Source organism: Peromyscus eremicus, chromosome 1 (assembly GCF_949786415.1).
Source record: "Peromyscus eremicus chromosome 1, PerEre_H2_v1, whole genome shotgun sequence".
Taxonomy (NCBI): Eukaryota; Metazoa; Chordata; class Mammalia; order Rodentia; family Cricetidae; genus Peromyscus; species Peromyscus eremicus.
The window spans coordinates 2,315,184-2,343,117 of record NC_081416.1 but is presented as its reverse complement, the minus strand read 5'-3'; the positions used below and the strand labels follow the sequence as shown (position 1 = coordinate 2,343,117).

Here is a 27,934-nt window from a genome sequence, read left to right as displayed (position 1 = left end):
GAAAAGTTACCATAATGTTTTCATTATCTCTTAGTAGGGACCACACCTGTTTACAGATATGGAAGAGGAGTGGGGTGGCCAAAAGGTCCGGAGACTGTGGTTGCTGTTAGCTGCCTAATCAATTGATGCCTGACATGCTTGAAGAAGACTCTTACTTTATTCAGGCATGTGACATGTTTCCCCCTGGAAATGCAACGTTTTGCTTTTCAAGATTATAAACTATCCAGAAGGAACATGACGTGTAATTTTACAACAGCTTATTTAAGTTTAGGAGTGAGATGATTTGGTTCACTGGGTTGTAGGTCTCTATCTACTTGTTGCTAGAGAAACACAGTGAGGTATGATTGTTCCTGGAAATTAAAGAAAATGAATGGCCACTTTCCACACACTTGAAAAGAACGCAAAGAACAAGTATCCCCACGTTATTTCTATTTAAGCTTCTGGGAAACTTACCATTTGAAACACTTGCGAGTAGCTATTTAAAACTACAGTTCTCACTATGAAAATAACTTATAGAGCAGTCACATTGACTGTCAAGGCCACTGCATGATTTTCCCCAACGGAAATGGCTGTTGAAAAGGAAACTACATGCTATCTGCTGTTGTTAAATTTACCACTTGCATGATCCTTCAGCTTTCCATTTGGATACCAGTATTATTTTCCCCCAAATCCAGGCTGTGATGAACCAGGTGCCAAAAGAGTCTATTTTCCAAGTTCTACCTGTGAACCCTCGATTCTTTGTTCAGCTACTGACTGATAGGGGTGATGCAGCTGAGGTGTGAGTAAGGTTTGGAGGCACTGGTTCCTGGAGGACAGGACATTTCTGTGTGACTCTCAAGTGAAATAAAGCTCCTGAGATCACTTTACTTCTCTACTGGACTCATAAAGCACACCAGCCGGAAGTAGGCTCAGAAGCCATGTGGTACACACAGTTACCTCACTTTACAAGCAACGGAACCCAGTGAGGCTCAGGGCCATGGTCAGGCCCCACAGTGAGCCAGAGACAGGTCTGAGTTTTAGATGTAGATTGAAATCCCAAATACTAATCTACTTCAAATCTCCATTGTCACTCAGAAGTCTTGGTCCCCAAGCACCTGGAATGTTAAAAATGTCACCATACTAACAACTGCCAGGTGACAATACATATTGGTCAACAATTGTTGCCCCTGTCTGAAGTGGTGTGACACTGCCTCTGTCCCTCTGATCTACAGAAGGAATTTGCAGACTGATTTGTATCTGTTCGTTCTTTGGAAATAGCCAGTGCCTCCCTCAGACCTCAGTGGATTTAAATGATAGTGTGCCTCCAAAGCCTCCACTTCCTAAACCTTAGGCCTTCTATGTGAACACAACAAATAACTAGTATAAAATGTCCAGCTTGGAAAATTAAGTGATGTTGTGAGTTTGGAAAAATGAGTTTAATCAATCCTGATGCTTTAAAAATTGGCTTGAAAATTGTATGCATTAAAAAAAAAAAAGAGTAAGTTTTCCAGCTCTCCCTTGTTACAGACTTATATATCTAATTTCCCTCTGTAGTCCAAAGCTCTAAGTCATACACTGTGGGTTACAGTCATTTTTAGCAGAAATGTCCCCCATGAAGCCATTCAGTTCTCTGTACTCTAGGAGAGCCGAACACCTATCTATTGTGTCTCCTGGTACAGGTGCTCAGTTCCCGACTTGAAGGTCACTGTAGTTCTTAACACTTGCTTCTTAGGTGTCATGATCATCGGGCTGGTATCTGCGTTCTTCAGAACTGTGATGATCCTTATAGTGTGGACTCCAGCCAGAAGCACCCAGAAGTACACTGTACTGGAGCCCCACTTTCTCCCACACAAGAATGGATGTGGTTTCTTGGCCCCAGACACTGGGGCCATCCCTCAAACAAAATTCTGCTGGGGTAGAAGAGAGTTACCATTTGGCAAAGAAGAAGGAGAGGACCGGGACCAAAGTCCACTCTTAAAAAACAAAAAACAACAACAAAAACCTTAATACAAAGAAATATTATTTCCAGAATCATTATTACTAGTGATACATGAATATCAGAAGAGGCAGAGATCTAAAAACAAACCCAGGGCAAGGATAAAACAACTTTTAAAAATATTTTTCACAAATAATAAATAATTCCACAAATCTATCTACATGAAGTAATATAAAATTATAGTGAATATTATATTGAAAAGTAACATTTAAGCTGTGGATGTAAATCAGTGACGCAGGCGCACACACACACGCACACACACACACACACACACACACACACACACACACACGATGATGCTAAATTTATTAAACTTGCTGCCATCCACCACTATCTGCCATTGGCATATTTTTTTTAATAAATTATCTCACATAGATGTTTGATTTTCTTAATAAACCAAAATTTTAATAAGTCAAGCAATGGTTGACTCTTAGACATCAGAACTGCTCTTCTCCCACTCATGAGGCCCCAGGAACTTCTTCAACTACAGGAATTAGCATTCGAATAAGAGGCAACAAAAGGGGCTGTCACAGGGGGCAGAACCCTGTGCAACAAAATCTTCCCATCATAGGATCCATCGGGTAATAGCTGCGTCCTTTGTCGGGGGTGTTCTAATCCTTGATTCTGTAGGTAGGCCACCACTGTTAGCCAGTGATACACTGCTCTTCAGGGCTAATCCTACTCACTTAAAACTAAAGCAAACTAATTAAACCATTCTGTGTGAAGTCTACTGTTTAAAGTCATTCTTGATGAAAATAATGTTGTTTACCATCATTATGTGGATGTCTACACGTGATGCTTAATTAGCACAGTAACAAGCAACGGGGGATTATTCCTGCACCTCCTCCTCACGTTTGTTGACTTACTATGCATAATAACTAGGGTGGGATAGAATGGGGTCTGAAATAGATATCAGACTGAAGCACTTCCTGACTGCTGGAGACGGGAGCCAATAGTGATTCCACCAGCCACAGCTCCCACTTGGAAAACAGTTACAGGGCTAGAGATGGGCAGGCACATGTTCTCCAGTAGGCAGCAATTACTTTTAGAGAATGAAATTGGTGACATAAAGACTTTTGTGGAACTGGAAATCTAGATCAGCTGATACAGTGCTTGCCTAGTGGGCTTGAAGCCTTTGGATGGATCACCAGCACCCTATAAAATGGGTGTGTAGTGCATGCCTGTAATCCCAATATTTGGTAGGCAAAGGCAAGATCATTTCAAGTTCCAAGCCAGCCAGGGGTGCATATGAGGAAAAGCAGATAGGAACTGGCCCCCTCCACATGAGGCCATCATAGGCTGGAAGCTTGGATTTACATGTAGGCTCCAGGAATTCCACTCTCCTCCCTCAATGCCAACACTCCTATCTATTACAATTCTGTTATCAGAAACAGGAGCTGGTCCTCACTGCGGCCAGAGACTGGCCCCTCCTGCTGCACTATCAGGACTGGAGTGCAAGAACAGCAAACGAGGCATTTGACACATGCGCTAGAGGTAGCCATAGGCACAATCCAGTAAACAGCCCAAAGAAATGACCCTAATAATCAATGGGCATAAAACACATCAAAAACAACTATCCATGAAAAGTCAGACTGCTACCCCGAAACACAAAACTGATTCTTACCAGTATTCCCTTCAGCTCATCCACTGCGCTTTCTGAGCCCTTTAAGGAGTCTGGCTGCAATCCAAAAGCGGGAAAAGAAATTACTGAATGATTTGGTTTTAAAATATGAACGATTTTAAAACTGTTTATTAAGTGTGGGGGGGGTGGAGAGGGAAAGAAGGGGGAGGGAGAGAACAACCTGCAGGAGATTTTTCTTCTACCCTGTGGGTCCCAGGAATTGAATATGGGTCATCAGGCTTTAACGCACTTTGGGGGCAAGTGCTTGAACTCACTGAGCCATCTTGCTGGTCCCAAATCAAGATTTTTATGTGATAAGTTGTTGGTGAACTTTGTGGGGGTAGGAGGGTGTATGTGTGTTCATTCGTGTTTTGTGCACGAGAACACGCACCCACGGGCATGGACACAGTGTCCTCTTTACTGCTCTGCATCTTGCTCCCTTGAGACAAGTCTCCCATCAAACATGCAGCCTGACTTTTGGCGATGCTGACAGTCAGCAAGCCTCCTTGGGCCTCCCTTCTCTGCCCTCTGTTCCACCCCCAAGGTCTCCAATGCCCACCCCCACCCTGTGAAGGTGCTTGGGTGACAGGCATTCACAGCCATGCTCAGTTGGGTGCTGGGGACCTGAACTCAGGTCCTCATGCTTGTATGGCAACTACTCTTACGGAGCCACCTTCCTGACTCCTATTTCCCCCCTTAAGATTTAGGGAGCGGGGATTAGCCATTTCAATGCTTCCAGTAGCCACTGAGTAAAAACTTACAAGGTTTATTTAAAGCAAAAAGATTCAGGCTACCTCCTTCTAAATATTAAGGTGCCTTGTGGGTATCATCCTATCTACAAAAGAACTTATAAATACTAGATTTTAAAGATTTGATTCTTAGAGCATAAATTTCTGCCGGCAAGGAGTGAGTGAGAAGACTGTGTCAGCAGAGAACAAGTGCTGGGCAGAGAACACCCACAGCTCTCTCAGTTCCAGAACTGTCAGCTGACAGATGGGCCTTTTGCAGTGAGACTACATCAGGGGGACAGACACCTCAGAAGGACACCACCTAGGAGGAATGTTAACACCCCTGGTGCTGGAGCCAAAAGCCTGACAACCTGAGCTCAATTCTGGGCCTTGTGGTGAAAGGAAAGAACTGACTCCCCCAAGTTGTTCTCTGACTCCCCCTACACACACACACACACACACACACACACACACACACACACACAAATGTAATAATAAAATTTGTTTTTTAAAAATGATCCCATTTACATTTTTCAAAATGAGGACAAAATCAGGCTGAGACATTAAACTTTCCCAGCCCAGGTTTTCTGAGAAATGAGCTTTCCCTCAGTATCAGACATCAGCTCTCTGACACTAATTTCATCCAGGCCAGTTCTACCTACCTGCAGTACCAAGAGATTTGAAAAATAGGCCAGCAAACAATTATCCTCAAGACAGCTTCCTCTTTCAGGAAAGCTGACAACTGTGTCTTCTGAACGAATGTCCTGCCTAAAAGCCTGCTCAAAAGTGCTGCCATGGCCCTGCATGGCCCTGGCTGCTGGGGTCTTCTGAGGTCTGGACCACATACGATCAGATTGTGACATTCTGGGAACTGTGGTCCTAGGGAAGAACTTTGGACTCCAGTGCACCCTGACCATGTCAGCAGAGGTCACTCAGTGCTACTCCTACACAGTGAGCTGGCAGCCAGTGAAAAGCCAGCTGCCCACTGATCCTCTCCACTGTTTTTCAGATTTTGAGCTCACATGAAATAAGGTTCAATTGTTGCAAGAGAAGAAAGCAGGAGAAGGGCGTCCTGAGGCTGAGAGTAGACACGGAACAGTGCTGTGTTTGGTTTTTGTTTTGTTTTGTTTGAGACAGGATCTTACCCAGACTGGCCTCCAACCCACGGCACTCCTCCTACCATGGCCCCCAAGTGCTAGGATTGCAGGCATGAACCTTCACACCAAGCTCAACATTTTCACTTTAAATTAATGTGGTTTTATTATGATGCTATATTTTCCTCTAGAAATAGTTTGCTCTCGTTTATTTTTTTTCCCATAATAGTTGTGACATAAAAGTCAAAAAAATATTGTCTTTGCAAGGTGGCACCCAGACCCTTCATTTTAAAATGTTTTCGTATTTCATGTCGATTGATCCTTACAATAGTCCCCTTGAGTCGCACACAGAAGGGCCTGGCTGCAGCTGCAGGATCATTCTACCCAGCTTCCGTCTGTCTTCATCTTCCTTTACTTGGCACTCTGCTTCCAGATCACTGGTTCACATCTCCATGGCACGGTTGGCTGAAACTCCTGGCTACTTAGCTGTGAATCTGCTCTGTGAGGTGGGTAAGACCATGGCCTACCTTGCCTGGCTGTCTTGCCTGCTGGTGACCAAGTGACAACTATAGAGGCACCTTAGAACTCAGTCATCACACTGGGAGTTCAAGAAGTTAAAGGGGCGTGGCCTTGGGGCTGAGGAGAAGGCTTCAGGTAAACTGCTTGTCATTTGAAAAGAGCTTGGTGCAGTGGTGTGTGTTTATAATCCCAGTCCTGGGGAAGTGGAAATAGGAAAATTCCCAGGGCTCACCAGCCAGCCAGCCTGACCTAATCAGCAGACTCCAGATCAGTGAGAGACCCTGTCTCAGAAAAATAAGGCAGGTGGCATCCTGAGGAGAGACTCCTCAGTTTTCCCTTGCCTCTCCCCACATGCATGAACATGCACACCCACAGATGTGTGCATCTGCACAAACATACACGGATACAAAGGTACAGATGTGCATTCACACACACACACACACACACACACACACACATACACACACACTCACAAAAGAGGAGCAATCTTGGAAGGAAACAGAAGCAAGCCACAGAGTATGATGAACAAAGAAGGAATAGAAGTCTGTCCACATCTCATTAGAGTGAGGAAAGAAAGGATATTTTTTTCAAGAGAAATCTCAAAAACTATTACTGGGCCTATTTGAACGTGATAGACAGCCCCAAGGAGGGAGGGAGGTCTGCAGTGGGCTCTCAGCACGGATCCCTCCCTGTGCTACTTAGGAGGCAGCTGCGGGCACGCAGGCAAACCAGCTTAGCCTACCTGTTCTATTTGGTCTTCGTTCTCTTCCACTATTACTGTGTGGTTCCCCTACGCCAGTCCAACATACACACACACACAGAAGCCTCAGGGAGGCAAGAGTGCTGTCTGCCTTATCCCCAGTGCCCACAACAGTATTTGACATGAAGCAGATACTCAGAAACTCAGAAGAGAACATGGAATTAAAAAAAAGGAGGGGAGACAGCAACTCTTACTTGTCTGATATGATGACTTTCATCAGCACCCCTCTGGAAGAGATAACGACACTGGACAATAACATGGTACACCTTCCAAACCAGTTTAGGCTCACCTGCGGTCACAGAACCCTCTCAAAACAGGCTCATAGGGAAGAGAAAGCTTTTTGGACATATTAGTCTTCCAAGCCTTGGCAGTCAGTCTTGATATAGCTTTCATCAAATTCCTAACTTTTACATTAAAAAAAAAAAAAAAAGGCAAGGGACCGGAGAGATGGCTCAGCAGTTAAGAGTACTGGATGTTGTTTCAGAGGGAGGACCAGGGTTTGACTTCCAGCACCCACGTGGTAGCTCACAACCACCTGTAACTCCAACTCCAGGGGCTCTGACGCCCTCTTCTGGCCTCCTTGAATACCAGACATGAACACAGTGCACAGGCACACATGCAGGCAAAATACCCACCCACCTATAACCCCCATCACCACACACACACACACACACACACACACACACACACACACACGCCATACAACAGAGTGGAGTGCACAGTTGCACACACCTTTGTCTTGGGCCTGGCGGTCTGGTTAACTGGTCTGAGATGAACTCCCTTTTTAATTCTGTCCATCATCTCTTCCACTGCTTGCCTCTTCAGGTCTGTGACTTCCTCAGCTGTGTGAAGAACACAGACAGAAATCATCCTAGGATATAAGAAACAGCTAAGTCCTCTTTCTGGTAACTTGGAGACATTATGCTGTGTAACTAACAAATCATTTTTCAGACAGTGGCAGAACACCAATAACTCACCAAGGGTAACGGCTACCCGGTTGGAAACTCTTTAAATAATATATTTTTTAAGTAAGAAAAATTTCTTATCAGAGCACTTAGAATTATAACAATCAAAGTCAAGTTTGTAGCATGGAAATCAATATCTTCTCACCTATGAGAAACAAAACAGATTTGGTTCATTCATTAACACAAGAATAAAACTTGGAGACATGGATATCTCCAGGTCTCCTTCTCACCCCCATGTGTGCGTGTGCGTGAATGCATGCATGCATGCGTGCGTGTCTGTCTGTCTGTCTGTCTGGGGTATATGCACATGCTTGAGTGCCTCTGTGCACATATACAAAGGCCGTAGGAACACACCGAGTATCTCTCTGTCTGCCTGTCTGTCTGGGGTATATGCACATGTTTCAGTGTCTCTGCGCATACATACAAAGACCACAGGAGCACATTGAATGTCATGCTCTATCACTATCCATGTTACTCCTTGCACTAACCTTGGGGCTAGGTTGCCTGGTGGCCAGCGAGCCCCAGAAATGTTCCTGTCTCTACTTCCTGGTGCTGGTGTTACAGGCACTTGTGTAGCCAAGCCCTGCTTTTTAAGTGGGTGCTAGGGATCTGAACTCAGGTCTTCATGCCAAGTGCTCTTACCCACCGAGCCATCTTTTCAGCCTCCTCCAGGTTTTTCAGAAATGTAACTCTGTACCTTTCTCAAATCAATCATTTTTGCCACAAAGATGTTTTTATAAGTTATAACATTCTGTACGTCAAAATAAACAAAAGTCTGTCCAAAAGAAGAGATCAAAGAGATGTCCTCTTTCTTTTTTTTTTTTTTTTTTTTTTTTGAGACAGGGCTTCTCTGTGTAGCCCTGGCTGTCCTGGAACTCACTCTGTAGACCAGGCTGGTCTAGAATTCAGAAATCCACTGCCTCTGCCTCCTGAGTGCTGGGATTAAAGGCGTGTGCCACTATTGCCTGGCCAAGAGTTGTCCCCTTTATGGGGGAGAGAGTCAAGAGACAAACAGCAAGCAGGCAAACCTATTTTCAACCCCATCTTTTGTGTGGGAATCATGCAGAAAGGAAACATTTAAGCAAACCTTATTTCAAGTCTTTTAAAACTGCTCGTGTTTTAAAAATAACAAACATGCATCCAGCAATAGCTGAAAAGAAGCAACTAAATGTGATTACAAATTTTAGCTTTCAGAGTTGGGGTATGGCTGAGGAACAAAGTACTTACTTACTATGTATGACAAATTCAAACCACTTGTTGTCCAACTGTGTGTGTGCGTGCTGCACACATGTGGAGGCCAGAATAGGAGCCATGTGTCTTCTCCTATTGTTCTCTGCCTTACTGACTTGAGACAGGGTCTCTCATTGAACTTTAAGCTTGTCATTTGGTTAGGCCAGCCAGCCAGGAGGCTCTTAGAATCTGCCTATCTCTGTCTCCAAAATGCTAGGGCTATAGGCATGCCAAAGTCTTTGTTTTATATGGATTTGAACTCAGTTCCTCAAGCGTACGGAGTGAGCATTCTTAATTGAGCTACCTCCTTAGCCCCAATTGTCTAATTTTTGCCTTGCTTTGTTGCATGTACAGCAATCAGAGGGATATAAATGAGTTAAACTGAAACCTGCTGACTGCTTTCCTCATAGAATTGCTTGACTGAAGATATGGAATCATTTTGGAATATCTGTCACCATTAACATGCTTCTACACCTATATTATTCCTGGTAAACTTGCTTCCACTGATTTGGCAAGGCTAGGTTCCACAGAGACCTAATCTGCATGGCCATTACTCAAGTCTCTTCTGATTGACTTCTGAAGTCTGGGCTTTAGACAGATGTTGTAGCTGTACTTTTGAGCAGGGATGCCTAAGCCCCACAAAGGCTGCCTTCTAGATGAAGGAGACCATAGATATCCCTAAACTAATTAGTGCTAGTTTCAGGCCTAACTCGTGGCTTCCTTCCTGAGAAGACTCCATGTGGCCCCGGTGGAACCATTCCTCATCTATGGGAAACCAGAATTTAGAAGTTTCCATTATCCTCAACTCTGTAGCACCAATGCCTGCATTACTGCTACATTCACAGTATAATCTGACTTCAAAGAAAAGTCTGTCCTCAGAAGCTATTGAAATGCTAAGAATTACAATGTCTAGCCAGGCAGTGGTGGAGCACTCAGGAGGTAGAGGCAGGTGTATCTCTTATGAGTTGGAGGCCAGATTGGTCTACAGAGTAAGTTCCAGGACAGGCTCCAAAGCTACAGAGAGAAACCGTGTGTGTGTGTGTGTGTGTGTGTGTGTGTGTGTGTGTGTGTGTGTGTGTGCGCGTGCGCGTGTGTTGTGTTTCATTGTGGAGCATGTTTCAGATCCAAGCATCTTATCTTTTGACAGATGTCTTAGTTACTTTTCTCATTGCTGCAACAAAGTATCTGAAAAAGCCACCTAAGGAAGGAAGGGTTTATTTCAGCTCAGTACCTGAGTAAAGTCCGTTACTGTGGGGAGTTCAGGCTTCAGGGGTGTGAGCCCAGTGGTCACACTGCAGTCAGGGAGCAGAGGATAGCTTTCTCCCTTTTATTCAGTCTGGAACCCCCACAGTCCTACCCACACTTAGGATAGGTCCTTTCACCTCCACTAACCTACTTCTTTGAGGGAATGCCCACAGATTTGTCTCCTGAGAGAGTCTAGATCTTGTTGAGTTGACAATCAGTAGCAACCACCATACAAGGCAATATGGGAAACACATCACCAAAGTTACAACTCACCAACAAATGAAAACTGGTGGATACTTTGGGGTGATCAACTGTATGCCCTTAAACAGCATTTTGGGGGTGGAGACCTTATTCTGATGACTCACAAATATCTACAAGGGGGCAGGCAAGAAATTTACCCTCATTCATTCCCTTGATGTCCAAACATCTACTGTGCATACATAGTGCTCTTCTGATCCTGTTCAAAAGGAGACAAAACGCAGGTCTCATACATTAGCACCTGGCACAAGATGTGACTTAGTCCTAGAAACTCAGAAACCAGCTTCAAAACACCCCTTTTTTATTTTTATTTTTTGGTTTTTGTTTTGTGTTGTTTTTCAGAAAGGCTGCCATTTTGAGTGAGACTAGGAAGAGCTGCATGGCAAAAGGAATACCGCCTACCAACAGATTAGCACTCTGCAAGGAATGACTGCAGCCCAATTAAACGCACCACACAAAAACTAATTAAGGCAGACAGATGGAGAATTACGGGCCACACCATTCAAATCTGCTACAGCATCTACCAGCAGGAATTTAAAGTAGTTCCTTATATCTGCTTGCCAGAATCATAGTGATAATTCAGAGAAGTGCCACTATCTGTATTGTGCAGAGATTATAAACCAGGCTTTAATTTCTCAGCCTTTTTTCCCCCAAATATAAAGGCTTAATTGGTCTTAAGGGAAAGAAATCACTCTTATCAGCTTCCCTACTCAGGCGCAACACAAGGGCAGCACGAAGCTAGCTGCACAAGCTTTCTTCATCTCACCAACCTGTTTTTGAAATAGCAAAAAGCAATCTATATGAACTTCTGAACTATTAAGCAGTTCTAATAAACTGGCACGAATCACCTACGGAGCGCTCATGGTATGTTTTGTAATTCTTTCTGCAATCACACAGTTGGTAATTGTCTCACAAAAGCATGTAATCAGGGGGACAATGGAAATATGCAGGATGCTGGAGATTAGAGAAAGGGGGCTAATGAAGACAACAGGTCTAATGTTATTGAAAAAAAATCAAAGGTTCTTTGAGTTAGTGCTTCAAGGTCAGTCTTGGATCAGAAAGCTACATGTAATTAATTGGGGCTTAAATTTTAAGACCCACTTGGAAAATAAGTTAGATCTTAAAAGAAGAGAAAGAAAGAGAAAGAGAGACCCACAGACGAAATCATCACCTTGTCACTCAATCAAATCTCCAGTTATTACCAAGAAGAAATGAAATTTCTTTTTACATCCTTGTTTTGCCGTATTTTTAAAGAAGGCATTGAAAACTAATCCACCATATACCATCGTGATGCTAAAAACTACCAAAAGGGCACATTATGTTTGAATAAGTTTAAAACTGACCTACAGGTTATAAAATTAAGGAAATTTCTTGACTACAGTATTGCCTCCTCCCAAAAGGGATTATGGGGTTGTGGAGATGGCTGAGTAGGTAGGAACACTCACTATAGAAGCATGAGGAGCTGAGTTCAAAGCCTCAGAACCCATGTAAAAAATTGAGTATGGCTGTGACACCGCACTGTGGTGGACAGACAAAGGAGGTTTGGAGGGCCTTGCTGAATGCCCATCTGGCTCCAGGTTCAATAGGAGAATTCTCTGCAGAATAAGGAGGAGGGTGATGGAGCAGGGTATCTGATGGTCTCCTCTAGCCTCTGCACACACACAAATTTGTACATCTGCACCCATGTATGTGCAGACACTACCATGACCACACACACACACACACACACACACACACACACACACACACACACCCCTTGCTCAGAGAGCAGGCTGAAATATGTGGAAGTTACTCATACACCAGAGTCCAGCAGAAGCTGAGGATGGGCCATTACATCCTTAAAGCAATGGAATTTTAAGCAAAATGCTACAGCAACACAGATATCCTAGTTAGCTTTAACTGTCAAGCCGGCACAACCTAGAGCTGCCCAAGAAGGGAGTCTCAACTGATTACCCAGATCAGATTGGCCTATGGTGGATTGTCTTGATTATTAATTGATGTAGGAGGGCCCAGTCCACTGTGGGTGGCACCATTCCCTGGGCAAGCGATCCTGGGTTGTCTAAGAAAGCTACTTAAGCCAGAGTGTTGGCATATACCTTTAATCCCAACACTAGGGAGGCACAGGCAGTTGGATCTCTGTGAGTTCCAGACTAGCCAGAGCTGCAGGGATGCGGTAGGGAGGGTGAGGGTGGGGGTGGTACTTATGTATAAGCCTTTGAGCCAGCAAGCAGCTTTCCTCTATGGAAAGCTCCTGCTTGAGTTCCTGCCCTGACTCCCCGCACTGACAGACCATGTCCTGTAAGCGGAAATAAACCTGTTCCTCCCCCCATATTTCGTTTGGCCAGTGTTTTTTATCACACCAACAGAAATCAAACTAGAACAGGCTAATGAACCACTTGTGTGGGTTATGAATATTAACAAGCAGGTGGAGGTAGAGGAGGAGCCTGGGGCACACAGAAGAATGTGGAATTCCAACAGTATCTTACTGAAGCTCTGGCTACAGGAGCAGTAGAGTAAGGCCACACAGGAGCCAGTGTCTACCAGGAAAGAGGTAATGCTCCAGCCAGAGTGGGGCAGACATGAAAAACAAGGAGGAAGTAAAGGTAGAGGGTTGTTGGAAAGCACAATACAGACTTCCGGTTCTAGACTGACACTGTGAGAAACAGACATGCCCTAAGACCTAGGATGACACAATTAGACTTGTGACTTAAAAAAGTCACACTGCTAGTGCATAGACTGGAGAAGGCAAAGGGGGTCAGAAAGAACCTTATATAGATCTGGATTTGCAGTTGGCAAGTTCAGGAGAGCTTGGGAACACGTGCTGAGCAAACCTTCTTGGTTCTAATTTGGGCTCAACACTGTGAGGCACAATGGGCCAGTATCTAGCCCAGTTTCAAAGCTCTTCTCTCATGGCTGCTACCCTCTGACCTCTGTATATGGACTCTGAATCAGCCACCGGTATCTCTGCTCAATGCTTCTGCTCAGTCCTTCTCCTTCCAGCCCATCACACATGGTCCTATAGACCTCCATTTTCCAGCAACTCTCAAAATTCCACCTTCCTAGCTAGACGACTAGGTAGCTACTTCCTGAATCCATCTGTCTTTCTATCTAGACAGCTGTCACCCTGTCTGAGCTTCCTAGTCTGAAGCATCAACATTCCTCTGCCCACCTGCCATGCCCACCCTTCTCCATTCTTGTTTTTACTCTTCCCAAACTTCAGCCGAAGTGACTTAGCAAAGATAAATCCCACTGCTTTGGGAACCTCTTCCCTGGCTCCCAAGTCAAAGGTGTAGAATGTTCGGTTTTATGGTGCATGAAGCTCCTTCCCTGCTTCAGACCTTTGAACCTACCACTATGCTGTCTGGGCAACTATAATCCTAAACACCATCTCACCAATGTTTCAAATCAACTTGAATGTTGCCTTCTGACACCAGCAGTCCACCATCATAGTTTTTCAGAAACACATGCTTCTTCCCACAGTGTTTCCCAAAAATAGTATTAAAGAATATCACATTTACATGGACAGTCCCTTGTTTATATCATGTATGATTATACCAGAAGATGACTTCAGGGTCTTGTATGTTTGGCATGTGACACTGTAGTAGTATATAGCTGATAAGATACTTGATAAGATCTCAACTCCCTTGTCACTGAAGATAAGAAGTCTTTCTCTTTTCAATGAGTAAACTGGGAATGAGGAGGGGCAATAGAGGGGAGGGGATGAGGGATGAAAACATGAGGGAACGGGATGGTCGAGCTGGGGGAGGGACCGAGTGGGAGAGCAATGAAAGAGATATCTTGATAGAGGAAGACATTATGGGATAAGGGAGAAAACTGGTGCTAGGGAAATTCCCAGGAATCCACAAGGATGTCCCCAGATTAGACTACTAGCAATAATGGTGAGGTGCCTGACCCAGCCTACCCTGGTAATCAGATTGGTGAATACCCTGTTATCACAGAGCCTTCACCCAATAACTGATGGAAGCAGATGCAGAATTCCACAACTAAGCACCAGGCCAAGCATCGGGAGTCCAGTTGAAGAGAGGGAAGAGGGATTATATGATCAAGGGGGGGGGGGGGTCAAGATCACGATGGGAAAATCTACAGAGACAAATGAACCACGCTCATAGGAACTCATGAACTTTAGATCGACAGCTATGGAACCTGCATGGGACTGGACTAGACCCTCTGCATAGGGAGACAGTTGTGTAGCTGGGACTGTTTGAAGGGCCCCTGGCAGTATGATCAGGATCTATCCCTGGTGCATGAGCTGGCTTTCTAGATCCCATTACCTATGATTGGACACTTTGCTCACACTTGAGGCAGAGGGGAGGGGCTGGGTCCTGCCTCAACTGAATGTACTAGGCTTAGTTGTCCCCCCATGGGAGAACTTATCCTTTTGGAGGAGGGGATGAGATTAAGCAGGGGTTGGGGAAAAGGGATGAGAGGGGGATCTGTGGCTGGTATGTAAAATGAACAGAAAAAAATTTTTTTGAATAAAAAAAAGTCTTTCTCCAAATTTCCTTTGGAATTACTCCTCCATCATGCCCCAAATGACCTGTTCCCAAACAAAAGCACATTTCTTAAAATGCTCTCTTGTATTGACAGTGGCGTGTGCACACATGATCTTCTCTAGACAGTAAGCTATAGGAAGGCAATGCCCATTATTGAGTCCCTTCTTGTGGCTGTTCTTTACACTTCTCTTCAAACAGTCTGTTCAGGGTCAAAGAGCTCAGCAAACACCAGTTACTGATGAGCTGTCCGCCATCACCCACTTAGAGGAAACCGAACCGACACCAGGCTTACCTGTTTCCGGCTGAGTAACCTTCTCCTTCTTAGCACTGCTGCCGCTGGGGTGGGATCGTTTCCGGATCATAGACATGAGGGATCTTTGGGAAGAAGAAAAAGATTCCAAAGAAATGAGTGGCTGCCTTATTGTTCAACTGATAAAATGAATAGTTGTTTGTTGGTGTTTGCTTGTTTGTTTGTTCTGAGACAGGGTTTCTCTGTATAGACCTGGCTGTCCTGGAACCAGGGTAGCCTCAAAGTCACTCCACCTGCCTCTGTCTCCTGAGTGCTGGGATTAAAGGTGTGCGCCACCACTGCCAGGCTACAATGGATAGTTCTAAATGGTCAATGATAACCCAACTCTCCTATACTTGCACGATTAGAATTGAGCAGCCTGCTTTCTGCTTTTGTCGATATTACCATTTTCACCAGCTTACAGAAAAGGAAAATGCCGTAGTTTCCTGTGGTGATATTGTATTCCCCAAAATACTGGGCACCCTAATAAACTTATCTGGGGTCAGAGAACAGAACAGCCACGAGATACAGAGGCCAGAAAATGGTGGCACTCACACCTTTAATCCTATCACTTGGGAGGCAGAGATCCATCCAGATCTCTGTGAGTTTAAAGTCACACTGGAAACAGCCAGGCATGGTGACTCACGCCTTTAATCCCACGAAGTGATGGCAGAAAGCAGAAAAGTATATAAGGCGTGAATACCAGGAACTAGTCTGGTTAAACTTTTGGCCTGGTTAAGCTTTTAGGCTTTTGAGCAGCACAGTTCAGCTGAGATTCATTCTGGATAAGGACTCAGAGGCTTCCAATCTGAGGAAACAGGATCAGCTGAGGAATTAGCAAGGCGAGGTAGCTGTGGCTTATTCTGCTTCTCTGATCTTCCAGCATTTACCCCAATAACCAGCCTTGGGTTTGTTTTTATTAATAAGACTTTTTAAGATTCATGCTACAGTTTCCTGTACAAAACTATCTGATCACTGGAAGGTGGGACTGATGGTCACCATCGATGCACACAGCTTTATAAAAGGAAATAGATGTATAAAAAATACAGAACTAGTTATCCAAGAAGTACTGGTTACCTATGAAGGACATTCCAGACACAGGAAGGATGAAAGAATCAGGAGTGTGTCTGACATAAAAGAGCAGTACAGACAGGGACTGTGGTCCAGTGGTGGTATTCTCACTTATTAAGTGTGGGCCCCTACATTTGATCCCAGCAGAGCAGGATAGATGCCATCAGTAAACATCTAAACAGGAGTATAGAATATCCAACTGTGCACAGTGTGAGCCAGGTAGCTGGGGACAGAGCATATCTGCACTACTGTCTCTCAAGCCTAGGTTTTTAAAAGTACACATAAAATCTAAATTATGACCAACTGGACCACGTTAAAATTTAACAAACCTATGTGCCATTAAAATGCATTATGAAGAGTAAAAAAATAAATTAGCAAATAGATAAATGAATTCTATGAATGAAATCAAACACAGAATACAGCCTAATTAAAAATGAAAAAAAAAACCTTGAAAAACCATGAAAGATGATGTCCCAAGTTTCCAACACACAAACAAAAAGTGCTTGATTTTCTTAATTATTAGGGGAAGATGGTTTTGTTTTAAAGACACGTATTGGTTGCTTACCACATTCACAAAAAAATTTTCAAGTCTGAAAATATTGAATATTGGGTCTGAGAATCTCCAGCTGAAGCTGGCATGTAAATCAACAGTACTACTGTGGGAAACTGTCTGGCATTATCTCATGGAGCCCATGCCATGATCCAATGACTTCTCTACTAGCTATCTTATAGAAATGCAAGCGTGTGTGTACCAGATATGAGTACAAGGAATTTCACACAGACTCTCTACCGTTTCCCTAGCCTGCAGCTACCACAAGTCTCTGCCAGCACCACACTGGATAAGCACACCTTGAGACATGCGTTTTGCCCACACAGCACAACACAGAGAACCTTCCAGAATAATGTGGACAGAGAAAAAAGTTTTAAAAAATGGGCCTTATTGGTTTGTAGAATAACTATGATATGGATTCCCATTCCATAGCACTTAAAAACTGAATGTAAGTCTATACATTTCTGTATATATGGTAGCATTTCCTCATAAAAAGTTTACAAAGGGCCAGTGAGAGGGCTGAGTGGATGGAAGTACTTGTTTTATAAACAAGTTTGACACCAGAGCCCAAGGCAGGGGGGAAGAACCAACTCCAGATAGTTTTCCTCTGGCCTCCACATGTACACCATAGCATGCACGTCCACACACACACACACACACAATTAAAAAAATAAAAGTTTAACCCCCCCAAATAAAGAATGTTTTAATTTTTCAACTTCATTATTAATGCCCCGTGTGGCAGATGCCGACAAATACAGCAGCCCTAAGTTGAACTGAGCAGCAGACACCCCAGAGAAAGTTGTAGAAATAGGAGTGGATGGCCACTCAGAGGACGGTTAACCCTACCTACTGTTTGCTTACAGCGCTGGGAATGTAACCTGCGACCTCACACATGCTCGGGTCATCTGCCACTGAGCCTCAGTGAGTGTTTCTTAGTTATTACATTTTTAGATTTTTTTTAACTTTTTACTTCTGTATTTGGCTATATTAATTAATTCTCTTTTGAATTGCCTGTCCTTAAGATTACCAGGTACACTGGGCAATCTCCCCACAGAGCAGAGGTCAAAAGTGTCACAGCTCCCTCCCTCTGTGACAGTCTTGACACTGAACATCAGAGTCCACCTATTTTATTTTCTCTTGTCTTATAAAGTTCCCAAATAGAATTAAATTATTTAAGTTAGACTTTCTAATTTGTATAGACTTTCGATTTAAAAAAAATCACATTTTTATCTCTGATGTGAAAGGAATAAAATGCTGTAAATTTGGTTTTTATTTTTCCATGCCACAAACTGGACTCCAAGAGGATTCAATGTCTACTTGCCAGTGATGCCAGGGCGGCAGTCAGAGGCCTCTCCTCACTCGATACCACACTCTTTATCAACTTCGTATCTGGGTACACTGAACGTTATTGTACGCAGGGGTGACAAAACAGAGATTTATATTGCTCAGGTTGTTTATGTATATTTGCATGTATGAAATAAGAATACACATTCTTTATTGTTCATCACCTACGTGAATGAGAAACATGTTAGCTTAAAGTTGAAGCCTGAGCTGGAGACGTGGTACTCAATGAGTATCCATTACATCGAAAAAGGACAAACTACCAAGGTGGAACTTAAATGCTGTAGAAAAATCTTTTTGTACACTGTGAAGATGTGTCACTTGGATTGGTTTAATTAAAAGCTGAATGGCCAATAGCTAGGCAGGATTTTCAGGGCAGAGAGGACACGGGGAAGAAGAGACAGAAACAAGCAAGATATGTAGGAGGGGAGGTAACAGCCATGAGCCACGTGGCAGTACACAGGGTAATAGAAATGTGCTCATTTAAGTTATAAGAACTAGTTAGGAACAAGCCTAAGCTATCGGCTGAGCTTTCATAATTAATAGTAAGTCTCAGTGTCTTTAATGTGGAGCCAACAGTCCTGATGAAAAAGGCTGACCACCTATACTACAGAGAAAATATATAGAATGGGAGTCACTCAACAGGTGAGATGACTCAACCATGACATCTGGGATCAACAGTCCAAACTTCTACAGCCCTACCCTACCACTAATTAACTTAGTAGGTTGAGAGAGGCCTGTTGCTCTCCCAGATGTTGGCCTCATCCAATCACTGAAAGCCTGACTTGAACAAAGATTGGCAGTTCCTGTCACCAATAAGAAAGAACCTCTGTCTTCTAATTTGAACATTGGTTTTTACTGCTTTTGAACTTGAATCACTACACTATGGCTGCCTGGGTCTCAAGGTTGCCAGCCTTCAGAATAGCACTCCACCACAGGTTCTCAGGTCTTGGACTCAGCAGGTGTCCTGGTTACTCAGCTTGCCTACGTGTCCTACAGATCTTGGGACTATTAGCCCTCTATAATCACACAAGTCAGTTCCCTAGAATGAATCTATAGAGTCATGTGTCACCGCTCGGTCAATGACAGGCCACATCTATGACAATGGTCTCAGAAGAGTATGCTGCCTATTAAGTTGACAGCCATCTTTATTGGTATAAGTACTCAAAATGGTGTTCACGTAACAAAATAGTCAAATAACCCATTCATTAGAAGTAGCCCCATGGTTAAGCAACGCATGACAGTGTTTATATGCAGCTTTATCTACGTACACATCCTGTGGGCTCTGTCATGTTGGAGGACCCATTGCTTTCCTCTACCCCTCTCCCCATGAGACATACTTGTCCAAGATCTACCCTATTTTCTCCCTTCATTACATGACCCAGTCACACCTCCTCCTCTATTGGATATATGTCCTCTAGGTTAAAGGAATGGGAGAAGACGAAGAGAAGCCATTAAGCCACTGAGGAGGCCATGAGTCCAAGTCCTTCCCCATCCCTACCATGTTTATTTCTATTCATGATCTATATTAGTATAAAAATAATGGCTCAAGAACAAAGTTGGAAACCACTGGTGGGTTTAGCACCCACAAAAGCTCAACACATATACAAATATATCTTTGACAAGAAAGTATTTTTCACCAAATTTTTTATCTGAAAAGTTATATCCCATACTATTTAAATCTATCTTAAAAGTTATTCATATTATTCAATGAGAATTTTCTTTTAAGAGTTTTATAAAAGAATCAGTGGTTGAGGCATATATAGTCTTGATTCTTATATTCATTTCTCAGTATAACTGTAAAGAGTTCCTTGGAGAAAATTCTATTTAGATTATACTTTAAATTCTAGGAGCTCTCAGCATTTCTAAGGCTAAAAATCAAAGGCCGACAGCAAGACTGTAATTGCTTTTTAATAGTTCTCCCTTCTCATAGAAGTGACCTTTCTTATCAGCTCAAAATTCTAGACCTAAGAGAAAGATCAAAGTGACGCATTTCCCATTTTAAATGTCACCTTTGGAATATCTCCTACAGACTTAGCTACCCAGGAGAGAGAGTTTAAAATACCTGAAATTCTTTCATTGGCTCTTGGACTCCATCACCTGTAAAGATTATTTAACCTCAACTACTTCAATGGCTTAAAGTAGATTATGTCATGCCCAACTCGGCAAGGCAAAGTAATGAGACTCTTTTTCAAAAGCCAAGTCCCATTTCCATAGTCGTGTGGGAGGAACACGCTACACATTCTATTCAGCTGGATCAGCTAAGGTGCAAAGCGGGAATAAAGGGCTTCTCTGTGTGAAAGGATTAAACAAATCACATGAGTTAATGAAAGCTAAAACATCCAGCAAAAGTTTAAATGCCATTTGTTCAAGAATAAATTATTCAAAGGCAGCTAACATCATGAGGAGGTAGGCAGTCATCAAAATAAGTAGCCTGACTTCTCTAATTGTGGATGGCGGTGGATAGACTCACAAAGGCGGCAAAATCTCTCTAGAATGTATGTCGGAGAGGGGCAATGATGGCAGGCTAGCCAGGCTTCAGAAAAAGAGAGTTTCTGCCTGCATATAGGATTCCTTCCCCAAGGCCTTAAACAGTGATGTTCTTCTGGAAGGTTCTACCCTCAGAATTACAAAAGGCTTAACTATAAGGATCGGGATAAAAAATATTTAGTACTTTTAGATTAATTACTAGTTTATAACAATTACTAGATATAAGTTTTAGCTTAGGTCCTGTAAAAAATGAGTAAGCTAGAACCTCCAAATTCAAATCAGTGAGGGGAAAAGAGTAATACCCTTTGGAGACTCTTAAAATTCCTTGGTCTCATGGGTGAAGGAAATCCTAGTGCTAGGGGTGGAATTTTAAAATGAGAAGTATCTGATAAATGTCTAGTTCTTTGAGTTTGGAACATTGCCACAGAATCCAAGTTCTACAAGGGGCACGTGGGCTGTGGAGATTTCCTGGAAAGATGATTTAAAACCAAGAATATACAAGAAGTGGGAAACATTGTCTCTAGGAAATATTCTTTTCTGCTTTTTACTGTCCCTCTGAGGATGTAACACAGTTGGTGGAGTGCTTGCCTAGCATGCATGAAGCCCTGGGCTTGATTCCCGCACTGCAGAAACTGGGCCTAGTGGTGTGGTGGTATTGTGTTCCCCAAAATATTGTGCACTCTAATAAACTTATCTTGGGTTAGAGAACAGGACAGCCACAATATTAAACATAGAGGTTAGGCAGTGGTAGCACACGCCTTTAATCCCAGAAAGTGAGCCTTTAATCCCAGGGAGTGATGGCAAAAAGCAGAAAGATATATAAGGCATGAAGACCAGGAACTAGAAGCTTTTGGCTGGTTAAGCATTCAGGCTTTTGAGCAACAGTTCAGCTGAGAGCCATTCAGATGAGGATTCAGAAGCTTGCAGTCTGAGGAAACAGGATCAGCTGAGGAACTGGCAAGGTGAGGTAGCTGTGGCTTGTTCTGCTTCTCTGACCTTCCAGCATTCACCCCAATAACTGGCCTCAGGTTTGATTTTATTAATAAGAACTTTTAAGATTCCTGCTACATGGTGGCATGTCTATAATCCCAGCAGAGGATCAGATTGGGGGTCATCATCAGCTACAGAGTGAGTTCAAGGCTAGCCTGGGATACATGAGACTCTGTCTCAGAGGGGAAAAAAAGATTAGTGTGACTAGCAGGGTCAAAGACAAGGAAGTTGCAGGTAGCAGGAAGTGCCTTGATGGTACTTACCGGATTGGATTGGGTGGTGGAGGGGGGAGAGGTGGGGGAGGAGGAGGTGGAGGAGGCACTGAGTTCTCCGACTGGTTCACTCGCTTCTGGAGTTCGTCCACTGTACAGGGAACAAGGGTTCAGAGAGACCTGAGATAAACCACTACACAGTGCTCACAGAACAGAAAAACACAGCCTCTCAGATGAAGACTGGGGCACTTAGACATTTCCAGAGGAAACAGCAGACTTTCTGTCAGCTAGCCCATCACTAACACCATAGCTGGGCCTTCATCTGTTAAAGTACACTGCCATTATTCCCCATGTAGACAAAAAAACATGGCTAATTCGAGGGAAATAAGAATTGAACAGGCTGAAGGAATATTTTAACAACTGTAGTTCACTCCTCAAACACCCAGAAATTCTTCATGCTTGACTTTGAAAGCGTGTGGACTGAGGGCTGTTTTTAAAGATGACATTTGCAACACATTTTAATAATTGCATTCTTCTCTCCTACGCTTCATTTCCTTCAAAACCAGCAAATACTAGAGTTTTAACTAGATTCACATTCCTAAATGCCCATAACTTAACAAACCTCTTGCTCTTCTAAAGAAATGTCATTTATTCATTCAAGTCACAATAAGATGGGCATTTATTACACACCAGCAATGTGAGTAGACCTATGCATAGAGCTAGGGCACAGCCATGCACAGAGCTAGGGCACAGCCATGCACAGAGCTAGGGCACAGCCATGCACAGAGCTAGGGCACAGCAGTTCTTGACACCAAGGAGCTCAATTTAAGCTTGTGTTGTAGTGCTGGAGGTACAGCTCTATTCTAGAGCTCTTCCCTAGCAAGCACAAAGCCCTGGGTTTGATCCCTGGCACCCCAAAAGGGAAGAAATATATATTATGGCCTAATAGGTGATGGTTACAAAGACTAAGCATTCAGGTCACTTGCTCTGTTATCACTAGGCATGCTTTACCCCTCAATCCTAAAATAGGCAGTGTGGGCTAGGACTCTGTACCATACTCTCCAAAGGGATCTGGAGATCTTTCATGACAGATACATGGTGTGTGTGTGTGTGTGTGTGTGTGTGTGTGTGTGTGTGTGTGTGTAGGTCAATAGTCAACATCAAGATTATTTGATATGGGAGGCAGGCCAAGAAAAAGGACATGGAAGAAGGAAGCTTGGTTGTTTGCTCTTTGCCCTACCCTCACTGGCAGGTTCATCTCTCCTGATGCTAAAGCATTCCTTCGCTGGAGTTAGAACCCAGTTCTTAAGTTTCTTTTTTTTTTTTTTTTTTTTTTTTTTTTTTTTTTTTTTTTTTTTTTTTTTGGTTTTTCGAGACAGGGTTTCTCTGTGTAGCTTTGCGCCTTTCCTGGAACTCACTTGGTAGCCCAGGCTGGCCTCGAACTCACAGAGATCCGCCTGGCTCTGCCTCCCGAGTGCTGGGATTAAAGGCGTGCGCCACCACCGCCCGGCCCAGTTCTTAAGTTTCTAACATGGCCTGAAGACCAGAAGCTCTGTAGGAATCCTCCTAGACCCCAGCACCAGATTGGAACTGCTGAGACCTCCAGGCTTACAAGCTAAACAACTAAGGTTCTTGACCTTTCTGTAGAGAAATAGTCATTGTTAGATTATCTGGATCACAGCCTATAATCCAGATTAATAAATCTCATAATAAATCCTTTATATATGTTTATTTTATCAGTCCTATTTCTTTAGAGAACCCTGACCCTAACCTAACCCTAAGCCTCCCGAGAGGGATAACATTCATGTGCCACCATACCCAATAAAAATGCACGATTCTTTTCTTCTATATTTCTTTTTTCAGATTTACTTATTTTATTTGATTATATGAGTATTTTGCTTTCATGTATGCATGTTCACCACATGGATACTGTGCCTGCAGAGGTCAAAAGAGGGTATAGGACCCCCTAGGTAGTTGTGAGGCAACATGTGGGTGCTGGGAATCAAGCCCTCATCCTCTGTGGGAGCAGCAAGTATGCTTAACCCCTGAACAATCACTCCAGCCCTTCTTCTGTGTTTCTCATTGGGCTCCATGACAGAACTGCCAACATTGCAGATTCTAAATAAATCAGTTCAAACTAGAATTTCAGATATCTGCAATGTCTGCCCCTTCCATTTACTATAAAGATGGCTTTGCCTATAGGCTACTCTGACAGTTACTAGAAAGAGTTGAAATTTTCTTAATTTTTGATTGATTTTTTTAAAATAAATTGTGATCACTTTTCATTGTAAATTTTTAAAAAGCATTGAATGTTTCAGAAATAAAGCCTCCATGATTCTTCTGCACAGATTTCAAAATTCTATTATATATTAATGGAAAATATCTGAAGTGAATATTGAGGCTGTGATAAAGAAAAATGTACCTATGGTAAATTACCCACATTCTCAGAGACTTACAACTGTGTAGTAATCCAGCTCCTACATTTTTGTGGGCCTTCCAGTGCTGAATGAATAAATCCCTTGATTCCAGAATCCCTGGTGTTTTAAAAGTTTTCCCATTTAATATATATATTGTTGCTCATTTCATTGTTAGGGGTGGCACAGAAAGTAATATTTCATCTGTATAATTAAACCCCAAAGATGAAGGGGATACAAATACCAAAGACCAGGGTATTATTTAAAGAAAGGGAAAAAAAAGAAAAGAAAAGAGTTTAATTATTTCTGAAAAAGCCCTACAAAATGAACAGAGTAACGTAAGTGCTTTGTGAGCAATCCTTGCTAAAGGCCCGGCAATGTTGACCGTTTGGGTCTTCTATGCTAATAGCACCACTGGGCCTTGGTTCTATGCAGGAAGCTCAGAGACTCTACATTAAATTTTTTTTTGTTAAAGTTGCAATATTTGTGACTTGCTTGATGACACTGCTCTGCTGAACTGTGATAGTTAGAAATGAAAAAAATTTAGAAAACAAGTCTGTAGGCTGGGGAGATCCCTCAGTCAGGGGTCCACTCACTGTACTAGCAAGCATTTGGACTTGCACTCGACTCCCCAGAACCCGTGAAGAGCTGGGTGTGGTAGGCTATGCTTGTAATCCTGGTGCTGTGACAGTGCAGGGGGGTGGGTCTGTGGGATTCTCTGGTCAGCAAGCTGGGTTTACTGGCAAGCCCCAGACACTAGTGAGAGACATTGCATCCTAAAAAATAAAGCCAACCAACCAAAAAACAGGAAAACAAGATTTGCAGGCTGGAGAGATGGCTCAGGGACTAAAAGCACTTGCTGCTCTTATGGAGGACCCAGGTTCAGTTCCCAGCACCAACACGGTGATTTAGAACTGTCCATAATTCCAGTTCATGGATTCTGACGTCTCTTCTGGCTTCCATAGGCACCAGGCATATACATAGTGCACAGACATGCATTCAGGTAAAACGCTCATACACATAAAAAATAAATACCTAAAAAATAAAAAACACAGCGGGCAGCTCCTGAAGTTGACCTCTAGTGTTCACATACACATGCGCGCGCACACACACACACACACACACACACACACACACACACACACGTTTGTCGTCCCTGTCCCCCGCCCCCAATAACACTCAGAAACAGCTGCAGGACAGACTGTGTTATGGGCATGAGAGTGGGCACAGGAGCTGACTCAGCTCTCACCAGAATGCTTCAGATTCCTCGCCTTCTCCTCCGAGCTCTGGTATTTCTGCTCCAGCTTCTCTTGTCCTCTTCCAGGAGCTCCAGCTGCTGTCTCAGGTTATGGATCTCCTTGTGGAGCGCTTCGTTCTCCAGCTGCTCCTCTAACTCTTTGACCTGTAAGTTTTACGCAGCATGAATAGGGCTGACATTTCCCCTTGTTGATGAAAAGGGGGTGGGGGATAAAATAATATCTAAAATTTATTTTAAAACAGACACATTATTTCTATATCCTTTTCCAAAAATTTTTGATAATATTTTTAAAAGACTGCTGGGACCCATGGGGGAGGGTCAGTGATGGCACTTTTTTAAAAAGATATTTTTTATGTGTTTGACTGCATAGGTGTGTGTTCCACATGTGTGCAGTTTCCTTGGAGGCCAGAAGAGGGCAACAGATTCCCCTGGAACTGGAGTTACAGACAGTTGTAAGCAGCCATGAGGGTGCTCTGGGTCCTTTGAAAGAGCAGCAGTTCTTAACTGAGGCATCTCTCCAGTCCCAATATTAGTACTCTTATGTATTTGTGACTCAGTGTTCAAATGCTTGCTTAGTACATGCAGGGCCCTGGATTCAATCCACAGCACCCAAAACAAGCCAACCAACAATGGTGAGACTCAGGTCAATGTGAAAACACATCCCTAAGACATTTTTGAAAACCTAAGAATAACCTCGACATCCACCAGCATTATTCTTTCACAAACTATAAGAAAACACTATACAGCCATATAAAACCATATAGTTCAGTTGGCGTTGGTGAAGCATGCCTTTGATTCTAGCACTTGGGAGGCAGAGGCGGGTGGGTCTCTGAGTTTGAGGCCAGCCTGGCCTACAGAGTGAGTTCCAGGACAGCCAGAACTACACAGTGAAACCCTGTCTCGAAAAACAAAACAAAACAAAGCAAAACTAAACTAAACTAAAAACAACAACAACATAAAAAACCCACATAGTTCAATACATATTTAGGGGTGAGAAGATATATTACCAACTGAAAGGTTAAAGAAGGCCATACACCACATTGCTCCATCTAAACAAACATATACGTCATAAAACCATGTATTTATGTAAAGTTTTGAGCTGCCCAAAAGTATACATCTTAGATTCTCAGGTGATCTTAATTTTCTTTTACTCCTTTTACATTTCAAACAAAATGTGTATTTACTATAAGGAACATACATTATTTTATACATGCAAAAGCAAAATATCTGTGTTTTAAAAGGTAAAGAATCTATGAGGGAATTTGTGTTCACGTAGGACGTATTTTACACCACACATGGTAGATAGTACTCAGAATAAATGATTAGGACAGGATAAAACCTATAGAACTAGTAATTGCTACAGTTTCATCCACAATGACCTCTGCTCCTTTACCAAACAGGAACATAGAAAGTAATTCAATCCTAGAGTCCAATTCAATTCAGTGAGCATGTAGTATCTACTAACCAAGTTAACAAATGTAGTTTGTCTTCTCAGGACCAAAAGTTAAATTTTAACACAAGCTAAACACACACACAGATACCACAGACAGACAGACAGACACACACACACACACACACACACACACACACACACACTCTTTCTGAAAAGGCGATTCCTGCATGTGGGTGCAGAAAAAGAAATTCTTCACCTTTGGCCTTGAGGAACAGAGGCTTTCTGTATATCTGCCAACACTTCCCACTGAAGAAACAGAAACCCAGCTTGACCTCGCTGCTAGATGTAGAAGTGGAGAGAATTATGCATTGGTACCTTCGCTCTGAGATGCTAACAGGTAAAAGTCAGTAGCAGCTAACAGCCTTTCCTCATGAACGAGGTCTGCCATGAGGACCCCCACACACTGACGTCACCATTCTGAAGTGGCCTCTGCAAGTCCTTCTCCCACATCCTCCCTTCTCCCACATTCTCTCCCCCACTGTAAGGACAGGCCTCTCTGCCTGACACAGAGGGACCTGGGCCGTGTTGACCTGAAGAGTTCTACTCCTGCAAATTGAATAAAACGCTATGGAGTCCTTTACTACAGATACCTACACGAGCCTGCACAATCAGAAACTGTAACTAAGAAAGCAATTACTAATGACAGGCTTTTCTTTCCTTCCCTCTCAGAATAAGGCCCTATGTCCCCCAAGAAGCTCTGCAAGACCCATACACTCTCCTACGAGTAGTCCGTCTCTGAAAACCATACCTTCCCAAACAGACTTCAAGACTATGAACTGCCCAATACACTCTGAGTCCTATCCTTTCCCTTGCTTCTCCAGCCTCATTATTCGATAAACTTCACGATCATTTTAAAGACTCCATGACAGTGTGCTATGAATTTTAGCTGAACAGCACATTAAATTCACTTGGAAGCTATTGTTTTCTCAAAGATATTTAAGACTTAGTAAGCAAGGC

At 43.1% G+C, this 27,934-nt stretch overlaps 1 protein-coding gene across 1 annotated transcript in view; it reads right to left on the bottom strand.

Moving 5' to 3' along the window:
- The window catches only part of Shtn1 (shootin 1), a 104,312-nt gene that overhangs the window by 24,037 nt on the left and 52,341 nt on the right, over positions 1-27,934 (bottom strand). Inside the window, 6 exon segments of the mRNA XM_059255852.1 lie at positions 3,600-3,653; positions 7,430-7,539; positions 15,202-15,284; positions 21,904-22,003; positions 25,516-25,572; positions 25,575-25,668. Coding sequence (XP_059111835.1) covers positions 3,600-3,653; positions 7,430-7,539; positions 15,202-15,284; positions 21,904-22,003; positions 25,516-25,572; positions 25,575-25,668 — 498 coding nt within the window.